Source organism: Poecilia mexicana, unplaced genomic scaffold, assembly GCF_051168715.1.
Source record: "Poecilia mexicana isolate PSO_F unplaced genomic scaffold, ASM5116871v1 scaffold_13, whole genome shotgun sequence".
Lineage (NCBI taxonomy): Eukaryota > Metazoa > Chordata > Actinopteri > Cyprinodontiformes > Poeciliidae > Poecilia > Poecilia mexicana.
Window position 1 is genome coordinate 13915773 of NW_028263382.1, and position 27158 is coordinate 13942930.

Sequence of the window (27158 nt, forward strand, 5' to 3'; positions counted from 1 at the left end):
TTTTTAGAAAGATTATTGCTGATGTGAAAGTACCCATAGTGCGAATGAATGATTACTGCCTGGGACATTTTCACGTGACTAGTTTTGGCCGGAATTAGTAGCTACCGGCTTCCGGGGAGCTTTCCGTCCGTCCGGCTCTGCGGACTCAAGGAGAGAAAGGTAACACCGCGGTCCTCGGCCAAATTCTTCATTAAAATATATAGTTTTTCTTATATCTACCACAGGATATTGACTTTGACTATCTGGGGATAAGTTAAGTGTCAGTGTCATAGTTTTATTCCCGGCACATTGCTCTGTGGTGGGACTTTGTAGAGTGCTGACTGCTGCTCCTGCTGTTTTCAGGGATTAGCTAGCGCTAGTTAGCATTGCGTGCTAAGACGACGTGGGTGTTCTTTCTTCGCTAGGGGCTACGCTGACTAGCAAGCTAGCACTACAGCGTACTACCAGTACGAGTCCTTACTCATGTGACTTGATGGAAAATCTGGGCTGTGCACTACATATACGAAGAAATAGAGTGACAGTAGCATCAGTGCTTAGCGTTATTTATACTGTAGCTATCCAGCCGTATACTACATCGCTAGCTGTTAAACCACTTTGATTGTACTGTATTTGTTTTAGCTGTGGCAGAAAGTGATGGAACATACATTCCACAGTTTGTGTTTAAGACAAAAATCTGGAACAGTTTCAAACTAGAACATGCCTGTGATGATTTGATAGCCAGAGCCATTTGATTACGATGCAATTTTGGTGCCAGCAATCTGAGACGTGTGGTTTCTACGGTGAAGAATCCAAACATCACAGTCCGACTCTGTTATCTGTCCACGAGACAAACTGTTCTTTGCGCTCATTTTAAGATAAAACACGAAAAAATATATCGTGTGACGTGTATTTTAAATAAGCTTCAGTGTATTTATCGTCTTTTGTACAATTCTTCAAGTTTTGCTAACTGCAGTGCCCTCTGAGCCGGGGCAAAGCAGGACAAGGAGTCGGTAAATGTTGGATTTCATTTGAGCATCATCTGGGATACCGCATCTGCAGGATTGCAACAGTGGACGCTGCTGCAAAGGCTGACACCGTTGGCAGGTGTGCGTTAGGGTGCGAAATAAGAAAACAATCACTATTCTTTTGTGATTCTGGTGCTATCATGTGCAGCGCTGATCCAACGCTCATGTTAATATTTCGCCTGTGAGAAGCAACCGAGTACCGATCAAGAGCTTTCACTTCAGTCAGTGATATCCTTTATTGATTATCACGTCTGGCTAATTCTTGGCTTGGCAGGATTCATGTTAGGAGACACGCATGGTTGTCATAGCTAAAGACGGGCCTAGGCGTGGTTGGCGTGAAGCCGGCTGCTGGGCGGCGTATCGCGCCAACAGCGGGAGAAACCACGTGGTGAATCCAGGTTGGGCCTAGGAAAGTTAGCATGATGGCTAACAGGGCGCTGAGCAGATCCCGGAACAGCCCGGCATTCCTGTTGCGTGTTTACAGGCGCTTATGTTTGGGGAAAGTGTTTCTTATGAATGAATTTAACGTTAGTAGATGTCATCGTAGCTCGTTGCTTGCGCGTACACAGACACGCCCCTGTGTCATAACACAGCTATGCCCTCACTTCACATTAAATACGTGTTGGTGATGGTTGTTTGAACTATAATGTACTCAGATTGGTGAGAACAGAAGGCTTAGATGTTCGTTTTTGAACTATTTATTGCTGCAGAAGGGATGATCCTGATGTTCAACACTGCAGACATGTGACTCTAGCAGGAGATGTGAGTCCAAAATGGACGTTGTTTACTCTGCATAACATATAGACATGTTTACCCCAAATATTTCTTTCTTTGTTGGCAAACAACCGCCATTGTGATGCAGGCATGCTTCAACCAGAATTTAATCACAGCACAAATGTATGGTGTGTCAGAACCATGCTGTAACAGTTTTGTTGCCACATGCCCTGAGTTCATGTATGAGTGGGCTCTGGCAAAAAACGCTTTGGGAGGATGGCGGAGGGAGAGGAGGAAGATGATGACAGGTGTTGTGATGCGTAGTTGCTGAGGCATAATGTTTACTGTATGCAAATCCTTTTCACTGTGGACTGTGTCAATAGCTTGTCATTCACTTAAATTGATTATTCACTGCTGATTTTGTTGGCTATATTCATCAGAGTAGTTGAGATAACACTAAAATTGTATTTATTACTTTTTTTGTATTTGTAGCTCTGTGAGCCAGGAGCTGTCAACTGATTTCAAAACAGAGATTTCTATTGGATCACTTATTGAAGAAGTGATTGTAATCAGTCCTAGCAGGAGTTGTTTAAAGCCAGAGAGACGAAACCAAAACTTAATGACAAAGTTATCTGCATTGTTTGGGTTCTAGACCAGAAGCTAAAACTTCTGATAACAAATTTGGGATCTTTGCTTCCACACAGACAAAAATCACATTGTTATTGCTCAGACATAGTATGTACTGATTGGAATCGCTGCAGATGAAGTTTCAAATGACTGATGTTGATGCAGTAAGATTACTGAATCGAGATGAATTATCTTCAGGCTGTTTTCTTTAAGAAAAATAATCTGACTAGTGTGAATGAGTGAATATGACACATAGACGTTTTATATCCGTGTGCCACAAGCTCGCCATAATATCACAAAGCTTTGCTTTTGCCTCTTTTTTCTTCTTGTGCAACCTGCTACCTCTACCTTTGCTTTTGCCTCTTTTTTCTTCTTGTGCAACCCGCTACCTCTGCCACATTAGGTTGTTGTTAGATGTAAGGCAGCTCAATATGTTTTCTTTCCAGTATCAGTGAAGGCAATGTTCATATCACAAAGGCATGTTGGGAGAGCCGTAATTGTTGGCTGACATAATAAGTGTTATGATTTAGCATTTTTCATGCTGATGTAACATTTAGCCAGTTGGATGGAATCTCATGGCAGCAGAAGAAATGGGATATTGCACCTGATATCGCCATTTCAAGATTTTCTATTGTTTTTTTCTTCATTCTCTTTTATTCCACTCCTTCTCTTCTCTTTTTCTGCGACAGTAGTTGTACCACTATGAAATTTTAAGGTGCAGTAACAGCACCACTGTTCTCCTGTAGCTTTTAGACAGTTTTTGCAAAAGGTTTATTTTTATGATTTTTAGTCCACCATAATGCTGTTTCGAAAATATTACTGCTATACAGAAGGACGGCAGCACAGTTGGGGTATGGTGTGCTGCCTGACCAGAGAGAGACTGAAATCTTGAGTTCAAAACTGACCTCTTTATTATTCAGTGTGTCCCTTGGTTTTCCCTAACCCGATTTATTACTCTTTTCTTTTGTATGCCTTCAAATTCAGCTGAAAAAACCTCTAATAGTATCCAACAAGTGGAGGAATGATGTGGGACTCTATGTTCTCCTTACAGTCATAGGAAAACTTGAGTCACTCCTGCACTTTGTAACCACCTTCTGCCTACTCTATAGTCTTTTATACTGCTACAGGAAAATATAAATATTAGGATTTTGGCAAAGTGCCAGATGTCAGCGGCTCTTCACTGCAGTAGGAATCAGACTAGCTTGATTCCTCGACTGCTTTAACAACCAGGAAAATAAAATAAATGTTTAAAACAGGATGAAGATGAAAAGTGTTAAATAAAGTCAAATGTGGACAGTCAGAGTTGGTTTATTGCAAAGATTTTTTTTACTGTGGCTGAATGCAGCTCAGGCAGCGAGGCCAGTCTAGTATTTATGTTTGCATTTGAAGAGGCATTAATCTGAGTTTGTCTGCAGCAAACAGGTGCTCCGCCACTCTCCATTACTGGGCCATTATGCTTATGCAATATCTGGAGGAGCATGTTTCTGAAATGGGGGCTGTCTTGGAACCCCGTGGTGCTCGCATGTTGAGGCGGCTCAGATGACAGGACGGCGTGTGAAAGCAGCACAGCGAGATGTGGAGTGCAGTGGGAGTTTTGCTTCACTTTCTCTTCAAACTTTTCCTTTTTTTTCGTTCTGCATACATAAATGTCTGATGGTTAAACGTTTAATTGGTCAGACAAGTTTGCTTAGCGTTGTGCTCAAAATCCAATAGGTTTTATTTGTGTGGTTTCCAGCTCACCAGAGGAAAGCCCATGAGACCGTCTCTGTCTTTTATTGATCCCATTCAGCCCTCAGTTTATTTACTTAACATTTTATTTTATTTTCTGGTCCCTACATGGCCTGGCAAGTGTGATTTAGACTTTGACTTGTGCCGTCTGTTCTTTACCCCGACTTCCAACATTTCAACGGTTTTATCCTGTCCTCATATCTTGCCTGAATCAATAACTGCAAAACTTTAAATGTTAATGTCTTCACCAGCGTTTCGTCTAAGCCAGTAATGCCATCTGGCTGAATGAATGGAAACTATTACTCGGTTAAAAGCAAATGTAGTCATGTCATTATATGTCATGTTATAGTTTTGAAAAGATCAGGGGTTATAGTCCCTTCTGCAGCGTGATTTCCTTTAAAAACACCCTTAAATCACCATGACTCATGGCTTTTACGCTGTTGCTTCCTTTTGTTGTGTCAGTAAGGGGGGAGGGTGGGCAGATTGGTGTAGAAGTGTGCCATTGGCATATATAATAGAGGTTTTAGCTATAATTAACAAATGTGTCATCACAAGAAAGAGTCATAGAACTGTAGGGAAGCTTTTAAATGACAAATGCTTTTCATTCATTTACATTACGTTGCACTTTTATGATTAAAGTTAGGATTTATTTATTCCATGTTTAGTGAACAGACTGGATGCTTCTATAAATTGTTCATTATTGGTCACTGCTGGTAGCAATTTTAATTTACTGGTAATAGCTGGATGTGATCCACATTATGTATTTCAGATGGATGTTATAAAAATTTGCTATTATAAAAGTTGCATCTCTCTTGTGTCTATTTTTTTGTAAGAAAGATTGAAGAAATATTCATATTTTTTAACCTTTTCACATTTTGTCACATCAAGAAAAAAATCAGTTCAATGTATTTTTAAGCAGTCAATTCTAGTTTGTTTTGGGGTCACTTAAATACTACTGCATTTGTATTTTCAGATTTGTAAGAAATACTTGAAAGCCATGCATTGTTGTCTGTCACATCAAATTCAAATGTACACTGAGGTCTGTGGCTACAACATGGGGAAAAAACAAAACAAAAAAAAAACTTGAAGCATTATTTTCTCAGGTGTTGTGCATGCTTTGTTCGATTCTTTGTTTTTTAAAAAGACAAGCAGTGAAATATTTCTGTGAAATGTTTGTATTTCATCCAAATAAGTTATTGTTGCTCTTCATGTTTAACTCATGACTCATTCGTAGGCACAATAAGTGAGGCAGTTTTTTAAAAGTTAAATACAAGTCTCTCCAGCCTGGAGTTTGAGCTTTTGGATTTGGAAACACAAAAATGTAACACAGGGCATTTTATTTTCTTTATCTACTTGTTTGTGGTCAGTGGTGTTTTTGCTCTTTAATCAACTGAGAAACAAGTAATTAAATGCTGCCGAGTGTAAAAATGTACATGAAGCCAGAACATTGTCATTATTAAGAATTTTTCTGTCTTTCAGGAAAAATATTCTTCCGCACATAAACTACTCTTTGGACCTAAGAGAAAAATCATAAATGTAAGCCGTTTTTTTTTATTGTTGTTTTTAACACATCTTAACCTTTTTACACACCAACTGAGGCCTTCTGTTTTCTATTTTGTTAGATTTTTACACAGGTCCACATCTGCCTCCCCATGCAGAACCCCATGAAATGAATAAAGCACCACAGCCTATAACGGGACCCCCCTCCGCCCCCCACCCTGTCCCCTCCCCTGGTCTTTCACAGGTAAGTCTCATGAAGTTCATAAAGTTTAATCTCACTGAGGTTCATCAGAGGAGAAAAAAATCCAAGCATTTGATCATGTTGGCCTAAATATATTGTAATTTTCATATTAACCAAAAAGTTGCTGTTCATGAATTATATAAAAAAAAAAAATCACAATTACTTCCAAATTTGCCATGTTTTCACCTGTGCAAAGCATGCTGGCTTGATGATGTGGGTAGGTTATAGTGGACTCTGCGTCTGATCTCGGCTCTGATGAAATAAAATAATGGAGCATCTATACTTTAATATAATATTCAGGCCTGATAGCGCTCTGGCGCCGTGCTGGTTCTCTGTGAGAAAAAAACAGAGATTTATTGGGCATTTCTCTGATTCTAACAGAGGCGCAGCGTTCACTCCCTACATTGGGTTTGTTCAACTCCCACCTGAATGTTTTCCATTTGTAGCAACAAAATTCATAGTAATCTATCATTTAAGAGGCTTTTAGAACAGTTCTTGGTATAACAATTGTGTTTTCATATTGTGTGAAGCTCTAACATATTGATGTTCCTACCTCTCATTGCTTCAGGGCAGCCTTCCTTTTCACGTTTTTCTCATGTTTATGTCCATTTCTGTCTGATGCAGCCCTCGTTCCCCCCTGGGCAGCCTTCCTCTGTTGTGTTCGCGACCCCAGCACCTCCACAGATGAACCCCACGCCACAGCCTCGACAGGTAGGACTGACCGCTGACCTGGCCCTCACCTACAATGATGCTTTTCCTTTCACATCAATGAACCAAGCTTTTTCTCTCTTCTTCAGCAAGGCTTGCTCAGTCAAAAATTGTCATAAGGCATGGAATATATCAATATATCTCTTTCTATGGGAAATAAAAGGAACAAACAGTATAGATGTGTTTAATGGTTCAAGTTGTCTGTATTCTCATGGGTTCTTCTCACATTTCCTCACCACTTCTGGTGTTCATTCTCTAAGCTCATTTTGATCCGATCTGCATGGTTTAGCTCTTTCACAGCTCATTTCATCTTGCATGACTTTGTAGAATTGGAGTGATTTTTCACTTGGTGCTGAATTGGGGCCTTAAGGTAATTAATATGTATCCATCAGGGGACATCTGATATCTAGTTTTTATTTGTTAAAAAGAAGCTGACAGTTAAGAGTTACACTAGTGGTGGTCTTTCTGACCTTCCTGCTCATGTTTTATGGTAGAAAGTTGGCTTTTCACTTTTCTTGTTGTTTTGGAAATCAGGTGCGAATGTAAAAGAGAAAACTGTAAATGGAGAGTCATGCATGAACTTTGAGCTTGTCTTTAACCTCTGTCTTGTCTGCCTCTCCTCCTCCTCTAGTTTGCCCCTGCGCCCCGACCTTTACACCAACAGGTACTAACAGCACAGCTGACTAACATTGGGTGGTGGGAATCAAATGGTTACAAAGGAGTTGAGAATTAACCCTTCCCTTGTTTTACGAATAAAACACATAAAAAAAAACAGAATAGAATCTTCTTTTACATCAAAACTGAAACACTGCGTTTCATGCTTTTATGTTTGCATAAATTCATTGTTTACTTCCACTAAGGACAAAGTTGCTTCAGATCTTTGTAAGGATTCAGTAGTGTGAATCCTGGTGGTCACGCTCCTTTATCAGCTTCACCGAAAGATTTCTTCTTCTTAAGTTGTGTTTTGTAACAACAAAGGTTTGGCATCTTGGCTGTAGCACACTGTGGTGAGTGATGCTTGGAGAAGGTTTTGGATGGAGGAGTCAACCTGACAGAACAAAAGATCAAAGGATAATTCATTAAATCAGTCGGAATATCTCAAACTGGGAAAATCCAAACACTTTGAAACAGATTTTTCAGATTTTTTATTTTTTATTTTGAACCAGACATCTTTACCGTCTTTTAAAAATCAGATTTCAGCCTTGGTAATTAGGTTGTGCTTTGGAGATTTTCCCAAATCTTCAGTTTGGAAGTTTGAGCCTTAAAGTAAGGATGCATGAGCTCTTGCACATACAGTGTTACAGTTGAGGAGAATATTTCCTGAATCTGTCTTCCAGGGTAAATCCTTGTGAAAGGATTCAAGGTAAATAAGTTTTATGAAACTAAAGTTGTTTCCTTTTTAGAGAAGTGCCTTGATTAACATCCTTCGTGGGGAGGCATGCCATTAGTTTGAGAACACCAACTAAAGTGCTGTCTTTGTTAAATTTCCTTTGAGTTGTTAGAGAAAGTACCAAAGTTTTCTTCTGCTTTGTGTAGAGCAGAGCACCACCTGTTGCTTCCCACTGTCAAACATCTGGCTGACGAAAGTGAGTTCTGCTAAACTCCTCCATTAAACTAAATAAATATTAATATATTGGTTTAAAAGCATTTCTGACTACAAAAAAAAGACTTATAGCTTGAATATTACAGAGTACCAAAAGTGACTGTTTTTAAGGTGTTGCTTATTTTGAACACTACATTAAACACCAGGCAACAAAAGCTTATTAAACAGCCTCTTGCAGGCTCGGCAAATACCTCAGCCAGTTATCTGACATCAGGCTGTTTTGCTGCCAAAGGGGCTTTACAAAGAGCAAAATGGCTGAATTTAAAAAATCTCTTTAAACATTTACATTTGAATCAAATATTTAGCTTCACTATTTGGGTGATCCACCAGAATTTATGCTTACTGGTATTCTTTAGTTCAGCAATGTACTTATTTGTGTTCTTTCACTCTTAGTCCGCTGATTTCAAAAAGATAAAATATTACATAATGTAAAGTAGCGCGAGATATGAAAATATTTCACCAACTTCAGTCGCAGTTGTTTCACCTTTTGGTTCGGTCCACGTGTTGAACTGGAGAATCACCCAAGACAACTGTGGGATGCTCAGCATAGTCTAAAAAGCTCGAAAGTGTGAGCATTTTAAGGTTGAAGTTTGGGAAACTGCTCTTTGTCCTCCCGTTGTGTATGAGGCGTTCATGAACCGGATCTCCAGGTGTAGGCATGGAGACAAGTGTGTTTACTTTGGGTTTCAAATGAGCTTTGTGCAGATGACGTGGTTTTGTTTGCGCGTTGAAGCTGAAAGCTGGGTCTCTCTCACCGTGCTTTTCTGGAGCTGTTTGCAGCTGAATGGGAAGCTGCCGGGATAATAATTAGCTCCTCCAAGTCTGAGCTCATGCTTCTTATCTAATAACAGGAAGACTGCTCACTCCATGGGGTCAGTCTGTCTTATGCGGAAGGGTTCAGGTATCTTGATGTATTATTCACAAGTGATAGGATGGAACAGGAGAGGAATCAAGCTGATTTAAGGGTTCCTGTTTAAATTAGACTGATGAAATGAGTCACAGCTGGAGAATACATCCTCACAATCTTGTTTAAAGTAACGACAAATAAAAAAAAAAAGAAAATACTAAATCTAACAGAATTAACTTGTGGCAGTAATTTCCAGTAGAGTGTTATATGTAATGTTAGATGGTGACAAATTATTTTATCACAATAAGAAGCTGTTTGTTTGATTCCCTCATTAAAATTCCTCCCAGGCTTTCCAGACTGACAGTGTTTTGACTGCTGTCTGCTGCAGTGAAGAGATTGACTGCTCATTAGGTAGTCTACAGGTGATTCATTAAAAACGCCACGACCTGAGCTGTTGACGCATCACCTCCGGACGACTCGGGGGAAATATGCAAACTTGAGGAAGTAAAGGACTAAAACCGTCTCCAGTTGACAGACAAGAAAGCCGTTTCAAAAACATTTAAATTCATTCTTTGAAAGAAAGTTCACAGTAACTAGTTATAAATGGAACAGGATTTTTTGTATTCATTTTTAGTGCACGTCTGACGTACTGTGGTCAGCATTTTATTGAAATAGGCGGTTTGAAATCAGACGTTTGTTTTTACTGGCTTTCACTGACGCTTTACTGTATAAAAATCCTGTCAAAGGGTAACCACTGGTTATTGGTTCTAAAAAAAAAAATGTTTAAAATAGTGTCCATCTTCATCTTCTAAAGTGCCTGGATTCTTTTGAGCTCTTGGTTTACTGCGATCCACTGTTCTCTGCATGTTCTTTGTTAGCTCACCGCTTGCCTCAGAAAGGGCCGTTTCTCTGCTCTGATTGATGCTTTCTGTTTCTCAATCGTCTTTCTTCCACCTTCTGACTCCATCTGTTTGCCGTGTTTCTGTGTTTGATCTGTTTGTGCTGCTGAAGGGAAGCTTCAGGTCGCTACAGGTAACTGGATTTCATCTTTTTTTTTCTTTTTTTCCTTTTTCATGGTGAGGATGTGTGTGTAATAGTTGGCAGGGGTTTGCATGATTGGCTTGGTGTCAGTTTGTTAGCTCCCAGGCCTGCAGCAGAATGTCAATGAGGAGGCTCTGAATGAACTCGTATTAGCTGCTTTATCTCTGCTGACAGGCGGGGCTAATATGTTTCCAGTTGGATCCTGGCCATATATTCATACACAAACTGTTAGCCTAGCTGCACATGTTAGCTTCTCTTGTCTATGACACACAGTTATCTTTTGTTTTTCAATGACAACAAAAGATTTTGTGTTTTTCCTTTCTTTTTTTTTTTTTTTATTCTCTTCACACACTTTTTTGTTGTTGCTGCCGTTGCCCAGGTTTTTCCTGCTCACATTCCTTCCACTGTTGCACCCTTTCTCATCCTCCACACCTTTATTCCACTTGCAGCCCTACTACACCAACAGGGGCAGCCTGCCTCCCAGCAGTGGGCCTCGGGGCGTCCCAGCCAGCACTACCCCCCGGGCTGTGACACCCACCCATGTTTACCAGGCGGGCCCTGGCTCCCAGATGATGATGATCCCCCAACAGCAGTTGCAGTTCCCCAGCTCACCACAAGGCCCAGCTTATTTCATAGGACAGGTAATGAGACGCAGTCTTAATTTTTACAGCATTGAAAGTGATACTCTGCAATTGTTTTTCTTTGATCTTACCGTTTTTTCTTTTTTCTTTTTTTTTTTTTGTTTTTACAGTACCGGTCTCCAACGTATGTGGCCACGCCACAGCAATACTCGGTCCCAACTGGAACCCCAGGTTTCTACCCAGGCACCAGCCCTGCTGAATATGGTACTTATGGTAAGAGGCTCTGCTCTGGGCCTCGACTGCCGTACAAACAGGTCACTGGGGAACCTTGTTTAAAACATGTCAGGTTAGGGAGTATATGTAAATTAGACGTAGATTGTGTCTTATTAACATAGAAAATAGTTTAACAAAATGAATTAAACAATATGTTTGGAAATGGAAAAAAAGAGTTATGTCAAATCCTGCTAAATGATGAAAACATTAGGTAACACACTGTATAAATAAATAAGTTGGGGAAAGTTCTTATTTTGTAAGGGTTTTTGATGCATTATTTGATGTATTCAGTTTCTCTTCAGTTTCTGATGTAAATTACTTTATCAAGCCATTGGTTCATTTCTGCATTTATTGCCAGTTTTGGCAGGATATGTTCAGTCTGTCTTCTGGAAATGGAAAGAGTAAGGCACAAAAGCAAACCTAACAAAACATTGACTCCTGCTTTAAACTGATGGTAAAGAAATGCGCCGAAAGAGTTGCAGCTGAAATTGCAACAAAAGTTGGGCTGAATAAAAATGCACACCACAAATAACTTGGTTTCGTTTATATAGAATGTAGAATAAACATGTGGCATTTTCCTTCTACTTCATAGAAGCACTTCTTTGATTTGGACTATCTTATAAAATCCTAATTTGTAGCCATTATATATGTAGTGTAGGGCTGGAAGACTTTTGCAAGGCACTGTAGGTATACACGCTTTGCTACTGTGCTATCCCACCATCTAGAGGTGACTGGGTGTCAATGCAGCACAGAAAGTGATAATGCCTTGCAGCAAACTTGCTGACCCCTCACTGCCAGGCATTCGAGGTATGTGTTGTCTTTGTGAAGCTAGTCCATCAGCAGAGCGGTGAATGCAGACCTGTAGAAATGGCCTCCCTCCTACCACTCACTGTCCTGCTCTTTGCTCTTTATTTCACATGATCTAATCGTGGCTTAACCTTTGAAGCTGCAGTCACTGAATCTGACTGCTCACAAGCCACAGAACTGCTCTAATAATGAAATGACTGTAGAATGTTTGTGGAATGCAACATTACTGAGACATTGACATTGTAAACAATTACAATGTCAAACTTTGTATGTGTGCACTTAAAAAGCCTTAAACTTTCCAATAGTACTTCAATAGCTTTATGAATGTGAATATGAATAGCTTCAGATTGTTCACAAATCTGAACAGATTTGAGGACTGATTTAATTAGAAAATTAATGACTTGTATTGTGTTCCATCAGTTTCTATTCTGCCTGAATAGAAACTGAAAGAAACTTTGAGGAGCAGCAATAAAGCTCCACCTGAAAGGCAAACTGCAACGGTTTATTAGTTGTTTACATCCGCTGGACTTTGGGGCCATTCTTTCTTGCCTAGCACTTTAGTCTGAGGTATTAAAAAGGCCATTGTGTAAAATTGACTTTTTTGAGTTATAATGTTATTCCCTCATAAAAACATACATGAAATGTTGCTTTCATTTTTTCATGTTTGAGGATTCACTTAATCTCCCATGACAACCAATCAGAGTTGCACAAATTCTTGGTCTCACAAAGTGCCACCTAGTTATCCAAAGCTCCTCCTTGAAGCTGCAGCCTTCCCTCTAATTGAGTACCCCCCATCCCACAAATCCTCTACTGGGCTCCTCCAGACTAGTGCCAGCAGCTATTAGCAAACACCTGGTGGAACTGCGAGTCTGTTGAGCTTATCATACAAACTACAATGTCCCTAAACATCATCATGGAATAGCAGCGTTGTAATGACATTCTGAAAGGAGAATGTGTTGGAAAGGATTGGAAAGCAGAGATGAATTTCAAGGCATCCAATAATATAAAGATGCAAAGTCAATTTTCTTTGAAGTTTATGTTATATACAGCATTTTCATAACACCTGAAGGTAATATAGTTCCTTGATTGAGCTGTTATCGATGTCTGATTCTGGTTGCATGGCAGTTATGTTATTAACTTACATTTTGGTTTACTTGTGATGTACAAAAGTCACTTTTTACTACCTTCAAAACTAATTTTAACTTGCTTTTTGTTTAACTTTTTTGGAAGCCTGATGTGGCATTTATAAAGTTTCAAATTGTCTAGAAGCCAGTTTAGTAGAGGTTCAATCTTTAGTCTGAAGGCCTTAGACTGTTTTTTTTTCTATTTTACCATGGTGTTCACCCCACCAGTCAAGAGGACACCAACCTAAATACCCGAAGTTTAAATGGAGAAAAACCTTTGTAAAAAAAAAAAAAAGTGGACTGATCTTACGTGGCTTTAGCTATTTTTAACTCTCCCTCTTGCCAAGAGTGGTTTGATAAGCAGGTTCCCTGCTCCCCCCAGGCCCACCCTGTGTAGTTGGCTCTCATGTCGTCACTACAGCTGATCAGATGACACGTTCATGGTGTAGAGGTATGGGAGTCTTTGGACCTAGAGGGGGAGAAGGAGGGGATGGAGGAATTAGGAAGGTCAGTGGGAGGAGCTAATCGGAAACCAACACTGTCTGTAGGAGGATGGACTGAACAGTAGAAGAAGTCAGTCTGAGAGGGAACCTGTAGAGTGAACTGGAGGAAGTTTAGAGAGGGGGTTTGAGGAGAACCCCCCTCCTTTTCCCCTCTCTGTACACTGTTTTGCATTCAGTTGGAGTTCCACATGGGGAACCGTGGTTCGCAGCAGCAGCAGGACTCTGAGGTCTCTCAGGGTAGGTCTTACCCTCCATCACGCTCCCCCACAGAACCACTGATCCAAGCTTCAGTAGAAGGAGAGGCAGGGCTCCAGTCTCTTCTTTTTTTATGGTTTAGGGACGCTGTCCAAGAATCGTGTCATTCTACCTTTTGGCGCTCTCTGGTAAATGGGCCACGTCTCGCTCGCACTTTCTTTCCTTCTCCTGCGCAGACTCGTCCGCGAGCCTGTGTGGGTTTTGACTATATTTAGGCTGTGCTGCTCCTGGTCAACAATGCAGACTCAGTAATGTTAGTTAGACTGAAATGCACGCAGGAGGGGAGGGAGACTGAGTGGCAGCTAGCTGTTGCTGTGCCTGAAGAATGGCCTCTTTGATTTAAAGTTTGCTTTTCTCCCTCTGAGGCTGGACTGTCGGAAGCCAGTGAAAAGGCCAGGTAATGCCTCCTAATGGCTGCATGACTGTGTTTGTTATTGAGCAATTTGCCTTGTGTTGTGGGGTTTGTTGAGGGCTTTTCAACTTGTGCGAACCTTTGGGGAGGTTTGGAGGTAAATGTGGTTCACAGGCAGGAGTTTTCTAAATAGGTTTTCTGAATGTGATACTTACAGCTCGCCTTAAGCACTGAGGGTCAGCTGTGTAGAGCAGTGAGGGACTGCTGGGTCATTGTCTGTTTGCCCACTGTGCTCTGTCCAGGTCATTACATATGGGCCCAAAATCTGGAGGAGTGTGGCACTGAATTTATTTACTTTCCTGGTCTATATATCTATGGAAACATATGCATAAGTCTTTTGTATTTTCTAGTCTTCCCTGTCTTAATTATTCTTTCTTTACTTCCTTTTCACTTTCCTTCTTTTCCTTCCTTTTTTCCATATTCTGTTCTTTAAAGTATGTTTTGATTGTTTATTTGCCTTTTTTCCCTTCCATCCTTTTTTTTCCCATTTTTTTTTATATTTTCAATTTTTTTTCCTTTCACTCCATCCATCTTTTCTTCCCCCCTATACTGCATGTTTTCATTGAAAGATTCATCCATTTTTTAAATTCACTCAAACTTTCCTGTCCTGTGTTTCTATTCTTGTTTGTTGCAGCTTTTATATTTAAAGCCTTACCATAAGAATATCTTATAATATCTTTTAAGTCCAAAGCGTCCTCAATGTCAATTTAAATTGACAGAAATGCTCTTTCTCTTTTGTTTTTTGTTTTTGGGTTTTTTTTAAGCAGAATTTAAATGTTTTACATGAACCTTCTCTCAGTTCCTTAAAGATATAAAGAACAGGAAAAGTTTGAACTTCTCTAACAGCTTGTAAACACAGAGAGAGGAACGGTTTCTGCACATACTGTGTGGATCAAACCCTTGTTTTACTTTTGTAACATTAGGTCAGTGTGTGTAGGTTTACATTCTTCTTTCTGTTTTATCCACAACAGGGACTTACTACCCTGCACAGCCTCCGTTCCCTCCCTCTGTGCAGGCGGCGCCTGTCATTATGAACCCGGCCCCGCAACAACAACAAGCACCGCCTCAGCCTTCTCAACACATCCCCACCAAACGGGAACGCAAACAGGTAGAGTCAGTGTTCTGTGGACTTTTATTCTCTGCGGTACCCGATTAGCTTCTTCCTGAAAATCAAGGAAATTAATAATAAATCAAATAAATCAATCTTTACAGAATTCCCCTTTGGTTAATAATAATCCTTATATTTCAGGCTTGATCATTAAATTGGAAAGTTTTTCTTCAGTTTCCTTGGAATGATTAGCTTTATCCGTCCAGTTCTGAAGCTTCAGTAACTCCTTTAGGGCAATTATTTGAGCATGATGTGTCTTTCCTACTCATGAGAAACTTCCAGAATTATGATAGTGATATGCTTTACGCTCGTATCACTGTCATCATGTCTGAATAAATTGCAGTGGTTGTTGAACTAAAACAGAACAGGTGAAAAAAATAATGCACATTAACAATATGTATTAATGCAAATGTTGCATATTAATGCAATTGATGCACATATGTTAAGATATATGATTTTTGGCACACAAAAAAGTAATGGAATCACTCAGTATATTTTGTGTGGTAGCTGCAACTGCACAAACATGTTATTAAACCTTATAGGTATTATCATTTTACTAGTTTTGCTTTTAATGACAATTAGGGCTGAAGTGATGAATTGATGATTGAAATTATCCGTTAATTTAATAGTTGAGTTGATGAATTCTTGATGGGAGTATGCAGACTCAAAGAGGCCATTTGGTGAAAGAACAGAGTGTAATTAAGCCATAACTGTGGAAAAATATATACATTTTGCATTGTTTAAATATGTTTTACTCAGAACTCCTCGAGTGACATAGATTTCTTCACCTGGTTCAAATTAAATAAAAAAAAAATCTCTTACTAAGCACCTTTTGCTTTTCGATTATTATTATTCAAGCAGTCGAGGCTTTTCACATGTTAGAATAATTTTTTTAGCTGCAGATGCATTCTTTGATACAAATGATCAAGTGTGCACTAAAGGAATATTTTTGTTGCATTTTAGGCAAGAAAATGTTTATTTAAAAACAAAAGATTTTAATTGTTACCATCTTTTAATGTTTTTCAAAAACTCCTCAAAACTGTTTGCATGGTTGTATTAAAAATATCTACACAATGTGCACATTTTTTTATCCTGTTAATCCTCAGTATACTCGACTATTAAAATAATTGTTAGTTGCAGCCTTAATGATATGACCATTTTATTCATTTACGTGTTTGAAGTCAAGAAATGTATAGGAGTATGTAAAAGACAGGTGCCAAAGATGCAGCTGAAAGTTGACCAATAGGAATGAAATTTTATGCTGAACACTAAAATTAAAATTTAATACATGACCCAATGTCCACCCAATATGAAAGCAGTGATTGCACAATTTTTTAAGTTTCATTAGTAATTTGTCGCTCGAGGAAGAGGAAGTCTGAAGATGTGCTGTAAAATGGAGTAGCTTCACAAACCAGCACCCTGCATAAATATTTACATGCACTCAGTCACTCACTCTTATCACCATACATTGCAATGATAATTCTCTTGTGCTGGGAAAAAAAATTTAATTACTTTTTTCCGCTGAAAACTGTTAGAAAGCCAGTTTCTGATTTGTTCAGTTCTATGACATAAACGGGCTCCGGAGAAGTGCTACTGCCATGATGGGTTCACTTAACTTGAAAAAAGTGGATTTCCGTGTGTATAATCTATTGCTCAAGCCAATAAAACAGGTAAACAAGATGCAAACTGTTGTACATTCATTTATTCATTTTATTTCAGCAAGTAGCTGTTATATTAGAGGTGGAAAATCACATGCATTTATAGCTTTCTATTTTGTTGCTGGTGTAAATATGATTACCGTGAGATGAATCAAAAATCCCAAACTGCTACATACCAGCTATGCTAATGCTACGACACTCATGTTTGAATTAACTTAAAATTGTCAGGAAAGCTCTTGTATGTGGAGCAGTGTAGTGGTAAACCTCCCAGATGAGACGAGCTGAAGTGTCTGTTTAAACACTGGCTTCACAGACACGGACGACCCAAAAATGGGGCTCCGCTGATCTGTGCTCCCCCATCGAGCTGCAATTCCTATATGCAAAGTTACAAACGACACAACACTTCATTCTATTCAGGTCCGAATTAGCACAGGAAATTGCTAGGAAGCTGACAACTTGGTTGGCTACTTAAAAATGGAGCAATGCAACAAACCAATGCGAACTCCACTATTACTCCCTCATTCAGTTATAAAGGTAGTGGAAGCTAATGTGGCTAATAGCTGTGGTGGATCCAAACTGAAGATGACAATTGGAACAAAAAAAAAAAAACGAAACAGAAGCCTGCAGGAATCTTCCTTGCTGCAGTCGTTGGTTTATAAAAATATATATATAAACAAAGTTACCAGAAATGCAGAAAGTGCACAGGGCGGCATCTTAATGCATCTGCTTGGACCACATTGCTGTTTACACTGCAAAAATAGGTTCGCTATGTGCCAGATCCATGTTTGTTTAGAAACAGAATTTTATTATAGAATGATTCTTTTTTTTTTTTTTGTCCCCCCCAGTTGCAACATTTATTTGTATCGACATCAAATTAACAGATAAACTGTGGCTCACTAAAGATAAGCAGTTATAAAAATACTGTAAACTTCTCTACTGTTTTGTCAAACAGGTAACAGTTCAGCCCTCATTTTCTCCCTAAAGAAGGAAATTTATCGGTAACTTTCTAATATAGAAACATTGTCATATTGTAATCAATCATATTTTATTCTCTTATATTGAAAGAACCCTTGAGAAAATGTTGTGATGCAGAGTATGTTTCTTAGCATTGAGTTTGAAATTTTAGTATCGCGACAACCCTAATAGATACTCAATAACAAAGGGTCTCGACTATGAATTGAGTCATACTGCTCTGGAGAACTCTTCTCTATTTAATTTGATTTAATCCTTATCAGTTAATCCAATCAGCCGTTAGTCTCGATAAATAAAAGGAAAGTTAAAAGGCGTGTGAGCAAACTCGATTGTTGGAGAGATGGCTGCAGTTTGAATCTGTCGAGCTACACCTACAGTTTCTAAACGGCTTCATAGAGGTGGTGCTGAAGTCCTTTGAACAATATTTGTGCAAAAGACTGGATAAACAGACTTGACAAAGTTGCGCTACTATATGTGGTGGCAAACGTACTTATTAAAAAAAAAAAAGAGACGAAATTAATTTGATCTCATGAGAAGTCGGGTCTTTTTGTGCCTGTTTTAATATTTGGCACATTAAACTCACAAGTAGCTATTTAGATGTCGCTATTTACCATGTGCATTGCAAAAGTTGTTGCAGAATTTTTTTCCAAATTTCTGCGGACGTGCTCTGACCCAGAGAGTCCTGAAAGGAGGGGGCTGAGGGACATGTCAGCACATAGCTGAAGTCCACGTGGCCACTGGTCTCCTCCCCCTCCAGCCTTCCGCTGCCGCTGTGGCATCCCCCCTCTTCCTCCTGCTCTAGTTTCCTCTGCTTCCAGAAGGCGTGAGCTGAAACTGAAATCTGAAGAGTGACTTTAGCCTTCCTGTGTTAAAGAAATGGAAGGGGGAGTTTCTTGAGCAAGCTGCTGCCTATTTGATAATGTGAACTTTTTTCTCTTTTTTTTTTTTAACTGGAAACCCTCCCATTCGCACCATGCCCCTCCTCCTCTCTCAGGCCTCTTTTATCTGTGTGTGAGTCTCTGTGGGCGGGGGTGCACATTCCAGCTCCATAGCTCTACAAGGCCAGTCTCTTTCTCCCTTTTTTCCCTCCCTGTTCTGTTCAGCTCAGGACAGAGAGCTGATCAGGCTGCTAGCTAGCATACAGACAGTCAGGCCTGGCTCAATGCGGTCCTATTCTGCTGGACTGTTTGCCTGGCAGTGTGTTATGCGAGTGAAACCAAGGCAAAACTACTTTGTGTCCAACCCCCACCCTGCTTTGTGGAGTTGAAAGTCCAGCATGAAGCCAGCAGGAGCTGCTACTCCAGCCCTGGGATGAGAGGCCCACCGGGGTTTGTACTGCTTTTGGGAAGGACTTGCAAACAAAACCGGACCAGGTAAAGGTCAGTAGTGTTGGGTAAACATTGCTGCACTTTCATTAACAAGTAAGTTAGAGAGCAAAAGTGTTGTAGAAGCCACGTTATAACTTTTGTAGATCAGTTTCTGTCCAGTAGCATTCAGCTTCGTTTTATGAGTCAGATTTCACAAATACCACATGATCAGCAGATCACAGCCAAGCAGAAAGGCTTGTGCTGTGTGAGTGAGCAGATTTCCACCCACTTTAGTTGTTCCCTCTGTATGTCGTGTCTGTGTGCGCACATGCAAGGCTGCTGTTGTCACACCTGATTATGCTTCGCCTTTGGCATAGTCATGCCTTTTTCTGCCAGTTTAAACCAGCAGTGGAATTTCACAATTTGGCTTCGGGTTGGTTGATTAGATTCATAGTGTCAGCCTGCTTCTCTGTTGACTCTGAAAGCACATTCGGTAGAGCCACTCAGGAATTTGTGAAGCAATCCTAAAAGTTGGTTTTTATCTGTTCAAAATGGGAACAGAGATGTGGATTTTGTTGAGTGAGCTGAACAGAAAAGGGCTGGCAATTGTAGGCGTCACTCTTTGATACTCTGATCAAACTCAACACTTCCTCATCTACTGTCTTCCGACTTGTCTTAACCCTACAGGACGGGAGCTCCTTACCCTTAAACTACCACATGTTCCTCCTGCCATGCTTTGCTCTTAATTTGCTCCTTTTGCTCCACAGATAAGAATAAGAGATCCTAACCGAGGAGGCCAGGACATCACAGAGGAGATTATGTCTGGGGGCCGCAGTGGCTCTACCCCAACGCCCCCACAGGTGAGCTGAAGTAGCACGCAATGAGTTCAGGCAGAAAGATAAAGAAGTACAAACTGAACTTGTGTTCAGACTAAGAACTGATATTGCCGTACTGTTTACAGCTATGTATATTATGTTAGTACTTCTACCCTGTGCTGGAAGTACTGGAAAGCATTTGGATGGACTACTGCTACCAAGCCTGGCAAAAGCATTCATGTGACCTTCAAGTTTTTTATGTTGCAAGCAAAATATTTTAGTGTCTCATTGGATTTTATCTGACGGAGCAACGTGTGTCGAATACAAGGTTCTAATATTTTGTCTTTATTCACTATTACAAATAAACTAGGGCCTGGACTTTATCGCTTTAATTTCGATTAATTAATTACATAGATTTTAATGTGTTAAAAATATTAACATAATTGCTTTTTTCCCCCCTTCATTTTTACCTACAAAAATCCTGAGCTGGAACATTTATATGTTTTGTGTTTCCGGTACGCCCTTAATTCAGATGCACAAGTGACTTCTACAAACGACTGTGATGGACAACAAAGCCACTTTTCCTGACGCACTGGGGATTAATGATAAAAGACTATTGTTGTATTCGAGTTGTGCAACAAAGGAGTTAGCTTATCACCAAAACTATTCAAGCCTAAAAAGCTATTTCAATGCTAAACATGTTGCAGCAAGCACAGATGGTTTTCACATGAGTTACATGAATAGCCAGGGCTTCCTGAAACACTTGAAAGATGAATGAGTATAATAGCACTTTGAAGACCCTTCAATTACCTCAGTTAAGTCACCAAAACAAACTCATTCATTTCTTGCCCTGTGTCAATACGTTGATGATGACTTTTCAGGTGTAAAGCTACTACCTTTGCACATTAAGGGGCTGAAATGTTTACCATCGGTCACATTGTATGACGAGTGTCTGTGAACATCAGTTACAGACACTCGACAGACACCGATTTTGTATTTGATTTAGGTCCAGACTAAATCAAATCGAGATTATTGATCTTAACCACATTGCTGTGGCTGCAGGTTTAGGATCGCTCCAGTCTTTTGCAGCCTCAAACAGGTTTTCTGCTGTGGTTCCTTTTAGCTCCATTCATCATTTCATTAACTGTCCAACTTCCCTAACTGATGGGGGAAGAAAACATCCCCACAGCATGATGCTACCCCCGCCATGTTTCACAATGAAGATGGTTTGTTCAGTTTGTTGTGTTTTGAGCTTTCCACCAACATTTCAGTTGTGGCGTTACCTTCCACAAATTTAATTTGTCTCCTACATGTCAACTTGGATACAACAAAAGGTTCTCTACCAAACACTGAAACAGCTGCATTATTGTTACGATTAGGGTCCATACAGATGGAAGGCAGTGGGTTGCACTGGAATTTATTTAGAAGTATTGGTGTAAACGGAGATTCAATTACAATGTAAGTCACATTGTTTTTTTATAGACCTTTGTTTATTAAAAATGAACCATATTTAGTACTTGCTTTGGTTGTACTTCAGATAAGTTCTACTTTGCTTTGGACCATCATGAGTTTTCATCAAATATACTTAAATTTCATGTTGACCGTTGTTTTTTTTTTTTTTTTTTTTTTTTTTCGAATCTTTTAGCCAGAGACTGCAAATTTCTAACTAAGGGAAAAACCAAAATAATTTTTTTCTCCTGTTTAAGTGGAAAAGTGTGTCACGCCCAGCAGTGAGATCACGCCTTTCCTTTATTACGTGTTCCCCACAGACGGCCATATCTGGATCAGATAATACAGTGTTGCCTCAGGCCAACGGTGACAGTATCTCTGCTGCTGCTACAACGGCGCTGGTTAGACCAGGTAGGTGCTACATAAATCTTGTTTGGGCTGGGGGCTGCTTCAGATAATTTATTATTAAATTGTCGCTGCTTGATGTGTAAAATAATTTCTCTACATTTTAACAACCTTTTTCCTATTTTTTATTATTTATTTTAGATGACGGAGGGAAACTTACGCCACCTTCTTTGTCGCAGACCCCTGAGCTTCCCAAGGTTGACCCCATCCTCAGTGAGACCCCGTCCTCTGCTGTCAAGGTGTCTGCCCCCCCTCCACTCTCCGAATCCACACAGCCTTCTCTCAGCAAGCCTTCACCCTCTGCTCCTGCTGCTGACGTGATAGAGGCTCCCTCACCTCAAAGAGGACCCACACCCAGCCCCCCATCTGCACCTGAGGTCCCTGCCTACCCTGCGCCCCTTCCTGACCCTTCCCCCACCTGTTCTGCACAGAGCAAAACAGAAAACACAGACCATGTTGTAGAGCAGGAGGACTCTGGAGAGGAAGAGACTAAACTCGAACAGATACAAGCCTCTTTAGACTCATCGAGTGCTCAGGCCCCCAGCTCTAACGGTGTGGCAGATATGGAGCTTGAGAAGTCATCGGTTACTGTACCCCCCACTCACTCGGAGGACACTTTAGAATCTCCCATTGCTCAGCCTGAGGAGCTCAGCCTGCGTTTACCTAATGGCCTCCCGTTACCAGCCGCTCAGATCCTCCATGGATCTGCGGTGGACATATCTGAGTGCGACGACAGCCCTATAGCTGAGCCCGATGTAAGTCAGCAGCCTGTCACACAGAGCTGTGCCGCTGAGGAAGCTGAGAAACAAACTGTTACGGCCTTGCCCGCTGCTGTCGACCAATTAGCATCTGCTCCAGCTGTCGAAGAAGTTCCAACCGAACCGGTTGTCCTGACCAAACCCTCTGAGTCAGAGGTACAGGATGCAGTTACCGAGGTTGTCTCTGAGGTTGAGGAAGATGCTCCACAGCTCCAGACGGACACCAAGGAAGAAACGCAGTTGCCTGCGGAGACGGTTCCCTCAGCTGATGACACATCTGAGACGATCTCTACTCCTCCTCCTCCTCCTCCCACAGCAGAGGAGAAGGAGGGGGCTCCCAGTCCACCAACTGTCACCCCATCCCACGTGGAAACTACTATGCAAGGTCAGTCTCTTTCTGAAATTCGAGCTGTTTTGCTTCTTCTCAAAGCCCTTCTAAACATGTCTATGTTGTGATTGTTCTCCTTTCTGCAGCTGCTGTGTCTGTGCCAAAGAAGAAGAGGAAGATGAAGGATCTGAACAAGAAGGAGGCGGTTGGAGACCTCTTAGATGCCTTTAAGGAGGTGTGTTCACTGTAACTGCAGTTGTTAAATTGGTGGAAAATATTTTTTTGAGGTGGATCTTTGAGTTCTGGAAAAAGCAGCTTGCCCATATTGCGTTTGTTTACCAGCTTTGCTGTCCTGAGTAAGCCTGGTATAGATTTTAGTGTTCTCTAGTTCACAGAGAAGGATCACTTTTAAGTTATATATTTCTAATGATTTACAAATTCTCTTCTTTATTGGTTTTGACCTAATTAAGAAAATAAATTGAATTTCAGCAAAAACAAAATCAAGACTTGCTGCATGAATGTTCGTATTGTGACAACCCCTACGATCCAGTCAAGTTCACTTCATGATTCAAATTGGGGGTATAAATATTTTCAGAAAACTCAGTCTATTGAGTCACTGATTTGCAGCATTTACTCCCAGTTTTGTTTGACATTTCCATTTTACCTTTTGGCACATTTATTCTGCAGTAAGGGTCACCAGGCACTTCAGGTATAGCAAGCCTGAATGCATCATGCATCAATAAAAGAAGTGGTGCTCTTTAGTCACGTTACGATTTGATTGCAATGTGATTATAGGACGCTTTGACATCGTTAACTCAATATTCTTCCACTTTACAGTTTCACTTTCAAACACCTTCAATATTAGAAAACAGGCAATTTATGTACAATTTTGCTTGCAAGAATATTCCCACTAGTTGCAGAAAAGAAAAAAAAAACCTCTTTCTACAAAGTAATTAATGCCTGTAATATAAAAATAGTCACTTTGGCTCAATGTGAACCTGCTTTCTTGGATTCTTCTGGATATAAATTTGAGTAATTTTAATATTGGACCTGGATTTTGTTTGATCAAGGAGCAGGTAGTTGCCCAGCCTGAGCCTGAGCCGACGCCTGCCCCACCACCAGAGCCAAAGCCCCCAGCTGCAGCCCCTCCTGCACAAGAGGAGGCAGACCTGACCTGGGAGGATAAAGAGGACAAGCTGGATGCAGAGAACATCGAGCCGGCCGCCACCGACATGAAGTACCAGTACAAAGAGGGTGGGTCTCTGGACACTGATGCTACTGAGGATCCCCATTTAGCACTGCTTGGGGGTGAATCAACTGATGATTTATTTCTTCTACTTCAGAACAATGGAAGCCAATTAACAAAGAAGAGAAGAAGAAATACGACAGAGAGTTCCTTCTTGGGTTCCAGTTCATCTCTGCCAGTATGAACAAACCTGAGGGTTTACCAGCCATCAGCGATGTCGTCTTAGACAAGGTGCATACTATTTGCCTTAACTCCAAGCCTTCGCATGTTTTCACATCCTGTAACTTCATAAAAGTTACATTTGAGAGATTTCTCAAAAATATCTATCCAAAAGCTCTCCATAAACCAGTCTTGTTTTCTTTTTGTTCAGGCAAACAAGACTCCTCTTCGCCAGCTTGACCCGAGTCGTCTTCCGGGGATGAACTGTGGTCCTGATTTCACACCCTCCTTCGCCAACCTTGGCAGGCCTGGAATGGGAGGAGGAAGCAGAGGACCTGTGAGTTACCAGTTTCTCTGTGTGACCCATCAAAGCATTCATGATTTTATTAGACTCTGAGTCTAACGGTGTCTCTGTTGGTTCAACTCTCTCCCTCTCCAGCCTCCTGGTATGGGTATTGGAGTGGGCGGGCCCCGACGTTCTCAGCAGGTCCAGAGGAAAGAGCCGAGGAAGATCATCACCAGCATGTCGCTCAACGATGACATTCAGCTCAACAAGGCAGAAAAGGCCTGGAAACCTTCAGTGAAGAAACCCACCCGGAGCCGGGAGCCAGAGGAGCCGCAGGAGAACGATCCCGAGCAGATGAAAACGCAGGAGCTGTTCAAGCGCGTCCGAAGTATCCTCAACAAACTCACCCCACAAAAGTTCCAGCAGCTAATGAAGCAGGTGCAAGAACTGACTGTCGACACCGAGGAGCGGTTAAAAGGAGTGATAGACCTTACCTTTGAGAAGGCCATCTCCGAGCCAGACTTTTCAGTGGCCTATGCAAACATGTGCCGCTGTCTGTCGGGGGTAAGTAGAGCCACATTTACCTGCAGTGGAAGAAAAAAGAAAATGTATTTCTCAAATTTTTGTGTACATTGTGTCTATTTTCAACCCCTTTACTTTGATTCTTCTTAACAAATACAGGGGAGAGATTTGCCTTAAGACATCACCTGTTCATTAAATCAAGTGTGTAGTTTCACCTCAGTAGTGAAAGCAGCAATGTTTAGTCTCAGTGATGGACAATAACTGCTTCATTAAATCCAACACTGGGGACAAAGTTCACTAAAGTAAAAACATCCTGTTTCACACATCTAGGACTGAAACGATTAATCGTGATGAATTGATTACTCAAATAATCATCAAATAATTTAGTAGCTGATTAATCGTAAATTGGAGTACACAGATGCAACAAAAAAGATATTTGCTGATATTTATATTCTGTCTGTTAACCACCTTTTGGTGTCCAGTTATTAACGGGTTAAACCAACAAATCGATGGATCAACCCTCCACTGTACTGACATTAAGTGAAAAAGAAAGTGTGGAAGATTTCTCATATTGAAGTCTTTTTTAGCTGCTGATGCATCCTTTGCTGCAAATGATCAAGTATGCACTAAGGGAATCCTATGTTATTGCATTTTATAAAAAAAATAAAAAGGTATTTAAAAATGGAGTTGAATTATTTGTTAGTTTGAATCTCTAAATGTACTTCTAATATTGTGTAAAAAGTTTTAAATGGTTTAATGGAAAATCTGCAGAATGTGCCAACATTTTATCCAATTTATTGATTAATCGTCACAACATTCAAACACCTAAATACTCATTACATATCATTACTACACATACCATTATTTTTGGCTCCAGTGATGACCTCTGTTTTGTGCCACGTGTCTGGGCCACTGATCCAAGTGATGGGACTGAGGAACTGAGGAGCCTCTATAGCAGTGTCAGAACTAGGGTTTGTTTTTTCTCGCTTTTCTAACCGTTATTGTCGCTGCTCTTTTCAGCTGAAAGTCATAACCCCAGATAAGCCTGGTGCCACTGTGAATTTCCGCAAGCTGCTACTAAACCGGTGCCAGAAGGAGTTTGAGAAGGATAAAGATGATGATGAGATCTTTGAGAAGAAGCAGAAGGAGCTGGAAGCTGCTTCAGGGGTAAAGTTACTACATCATGGTTTAAAGCGTTAGGTACTTAAAGGGATACAAATAGACGTCAGAGTTTTATTAAAAAGTATTTTATTTGTTTTTATACATGCTGTGATGTTTCTCAGGAACATTTTAAAGGTTCAGATAGTTGCAGCTAGCCTTTCTTGTGGAAGTTCCCCTCTTATTCTGTCTCCTTTTTTCTGTTGATGGTTTTCCAACAGGACGAGGTGAAGCAGCGACTAATCGAGGAGCTGGAAGAGGCTAAAGACAAGGCCAGGCGGCGCTCGCTGGGGAACATAAAGTTCATCGGCGAACTTTTCAAGCTCAAAATGCTCACAGAGGTAATCATGCACGACTGCATTGTGAAGCTGCTCAAAAACCACGACGAGGAGTCACTGGAGTGCCTCTGCAGACTGTTGTCCACCATTGGCAAGGATCTAGACTTTGAGAAAGCCAAGGTAACAGAAAACACACAAAGTAAAGATTTACATTGACAAACCTCCTCACTAAGCCTACATACTGATGGGGAAAACAAAATGGTTAGCTTACTAAGCCTCTCTGCCTCTCTTCAGCCTCGGATGGACCAGTACTTCAATCAGATGGAGAAAATAATAAAGGAGAGGAAGACCACCTCCAGGATCCGGTTCATGTTACAAGATGTGCTGGACCTCCGACGGGTAAATCATCACACAGACGTGGTTCTGAATATCGATGCAAAAGCATGAATATCATGCAATTTAAAGGTTTACCTGCAGTAAATAAAACCCTGGTTAGAGCCCACATTGCTAATTCTTTTTATAGGTGAAACTACGTGGGAATACAGAGCTTTAGCAAAATACATTGTGACAAGCTACAGTCATTTCTGTTAGGGTATAGATAAGCAAATCTTTCAACAGGTTGATGTTTTCAGGAGAAATTCAACTGTAACTTGCCACTTCTGGAAAGGTAGTCTTAGGGCTTTTGGGCCACTTTGGACCTTCAATGAACAGATTAATAGCCTGATATTTGCTTCCTCCAGT

General features: G+C 40.6%; 1 protein-coding gene and 1 non-coding gene across 7 annotated transcripts in view; both read left to right on the forward strand.

Moving 5' to 3' along the window:
• Nucleotides 1-84: 84 nt before the first annotated feature.
• The window catches only part of eif4g1b (eukaryotic translation initiation factor 4 gamma, 1b), a 35056-nt gene continuing 7982 nt past the window's right edge, over nt 85-27158 (forward strand). Inside the window, exons 1-19 of one of the 6 annotated variants that reach the window (XM_014991743.2) lie at nt 85-159; nt 5553-5609; nt 5696-5817; nt 6439-6525; nt 7154-7186; nt 10463-10654; nt 10765-10867; nt 14940-15076; nt 19781-19873; nt 21598-21688; nt 21824-22825; nt 22915-23003; nt 23839-24022; nt 24112-24245; nt 24385-24510; nt 24613-25023; nt 26002-26148; nt 26361-26597; nt 26712-26816. In XM_014991743.2, coding sequence (XP_014847229.2) covers nt 5743-5817; nt 6439-6525; nt 7154-7186; nt 10463-10654; nt 10765-10867; nt 14940-15076; nt 19781-19873; nt 21598-21688; nt 21824-22825; nt 22915-23003; nt 23839-24022; nt 24112-24245; nt 24385-24510; nt 24613-25023; nt 26002-26148; nt 26361-26597; nt 26712-26816 — 3246 coding nt within the window. In that variant the 5' untranslated portion in view covers nt 85-159; nt 5553-5609; nt 5696-5742. Of the gene's footprint in view, nt 160-5552; nt 5610-5695; nt 5818-6438; nt 6526-7153; nt 7187-10462; nt 10655-10764; nt 10868-14939; nt 15077-18394; nt 19086-19780; nt 19874-21597; nt 21689-21823; nt 22826-22914; nt 23004-23838; nt 24023-24111; nt 24246-24384; nt 24511-24612; nt 25024-26001; nt 26149-26360; nt 26598-26711; nt 26817-27158 lie in introns of those variants that run through there. The other 5 variants (XM_088011706.1, XM_088011707.1, XM_014991745.2 and 2 more) reach the window with 5 other exon arrangements.
• On the forward strand, nt 25853-25927 carry LOC148155776 (small nucleolar RNA SNORD66). The gene has a single exon (XR_015765178.1). It is a non-coding gene; the product is annotated as a small nucleolar RNA SNORD66 (small nucleolar RNA).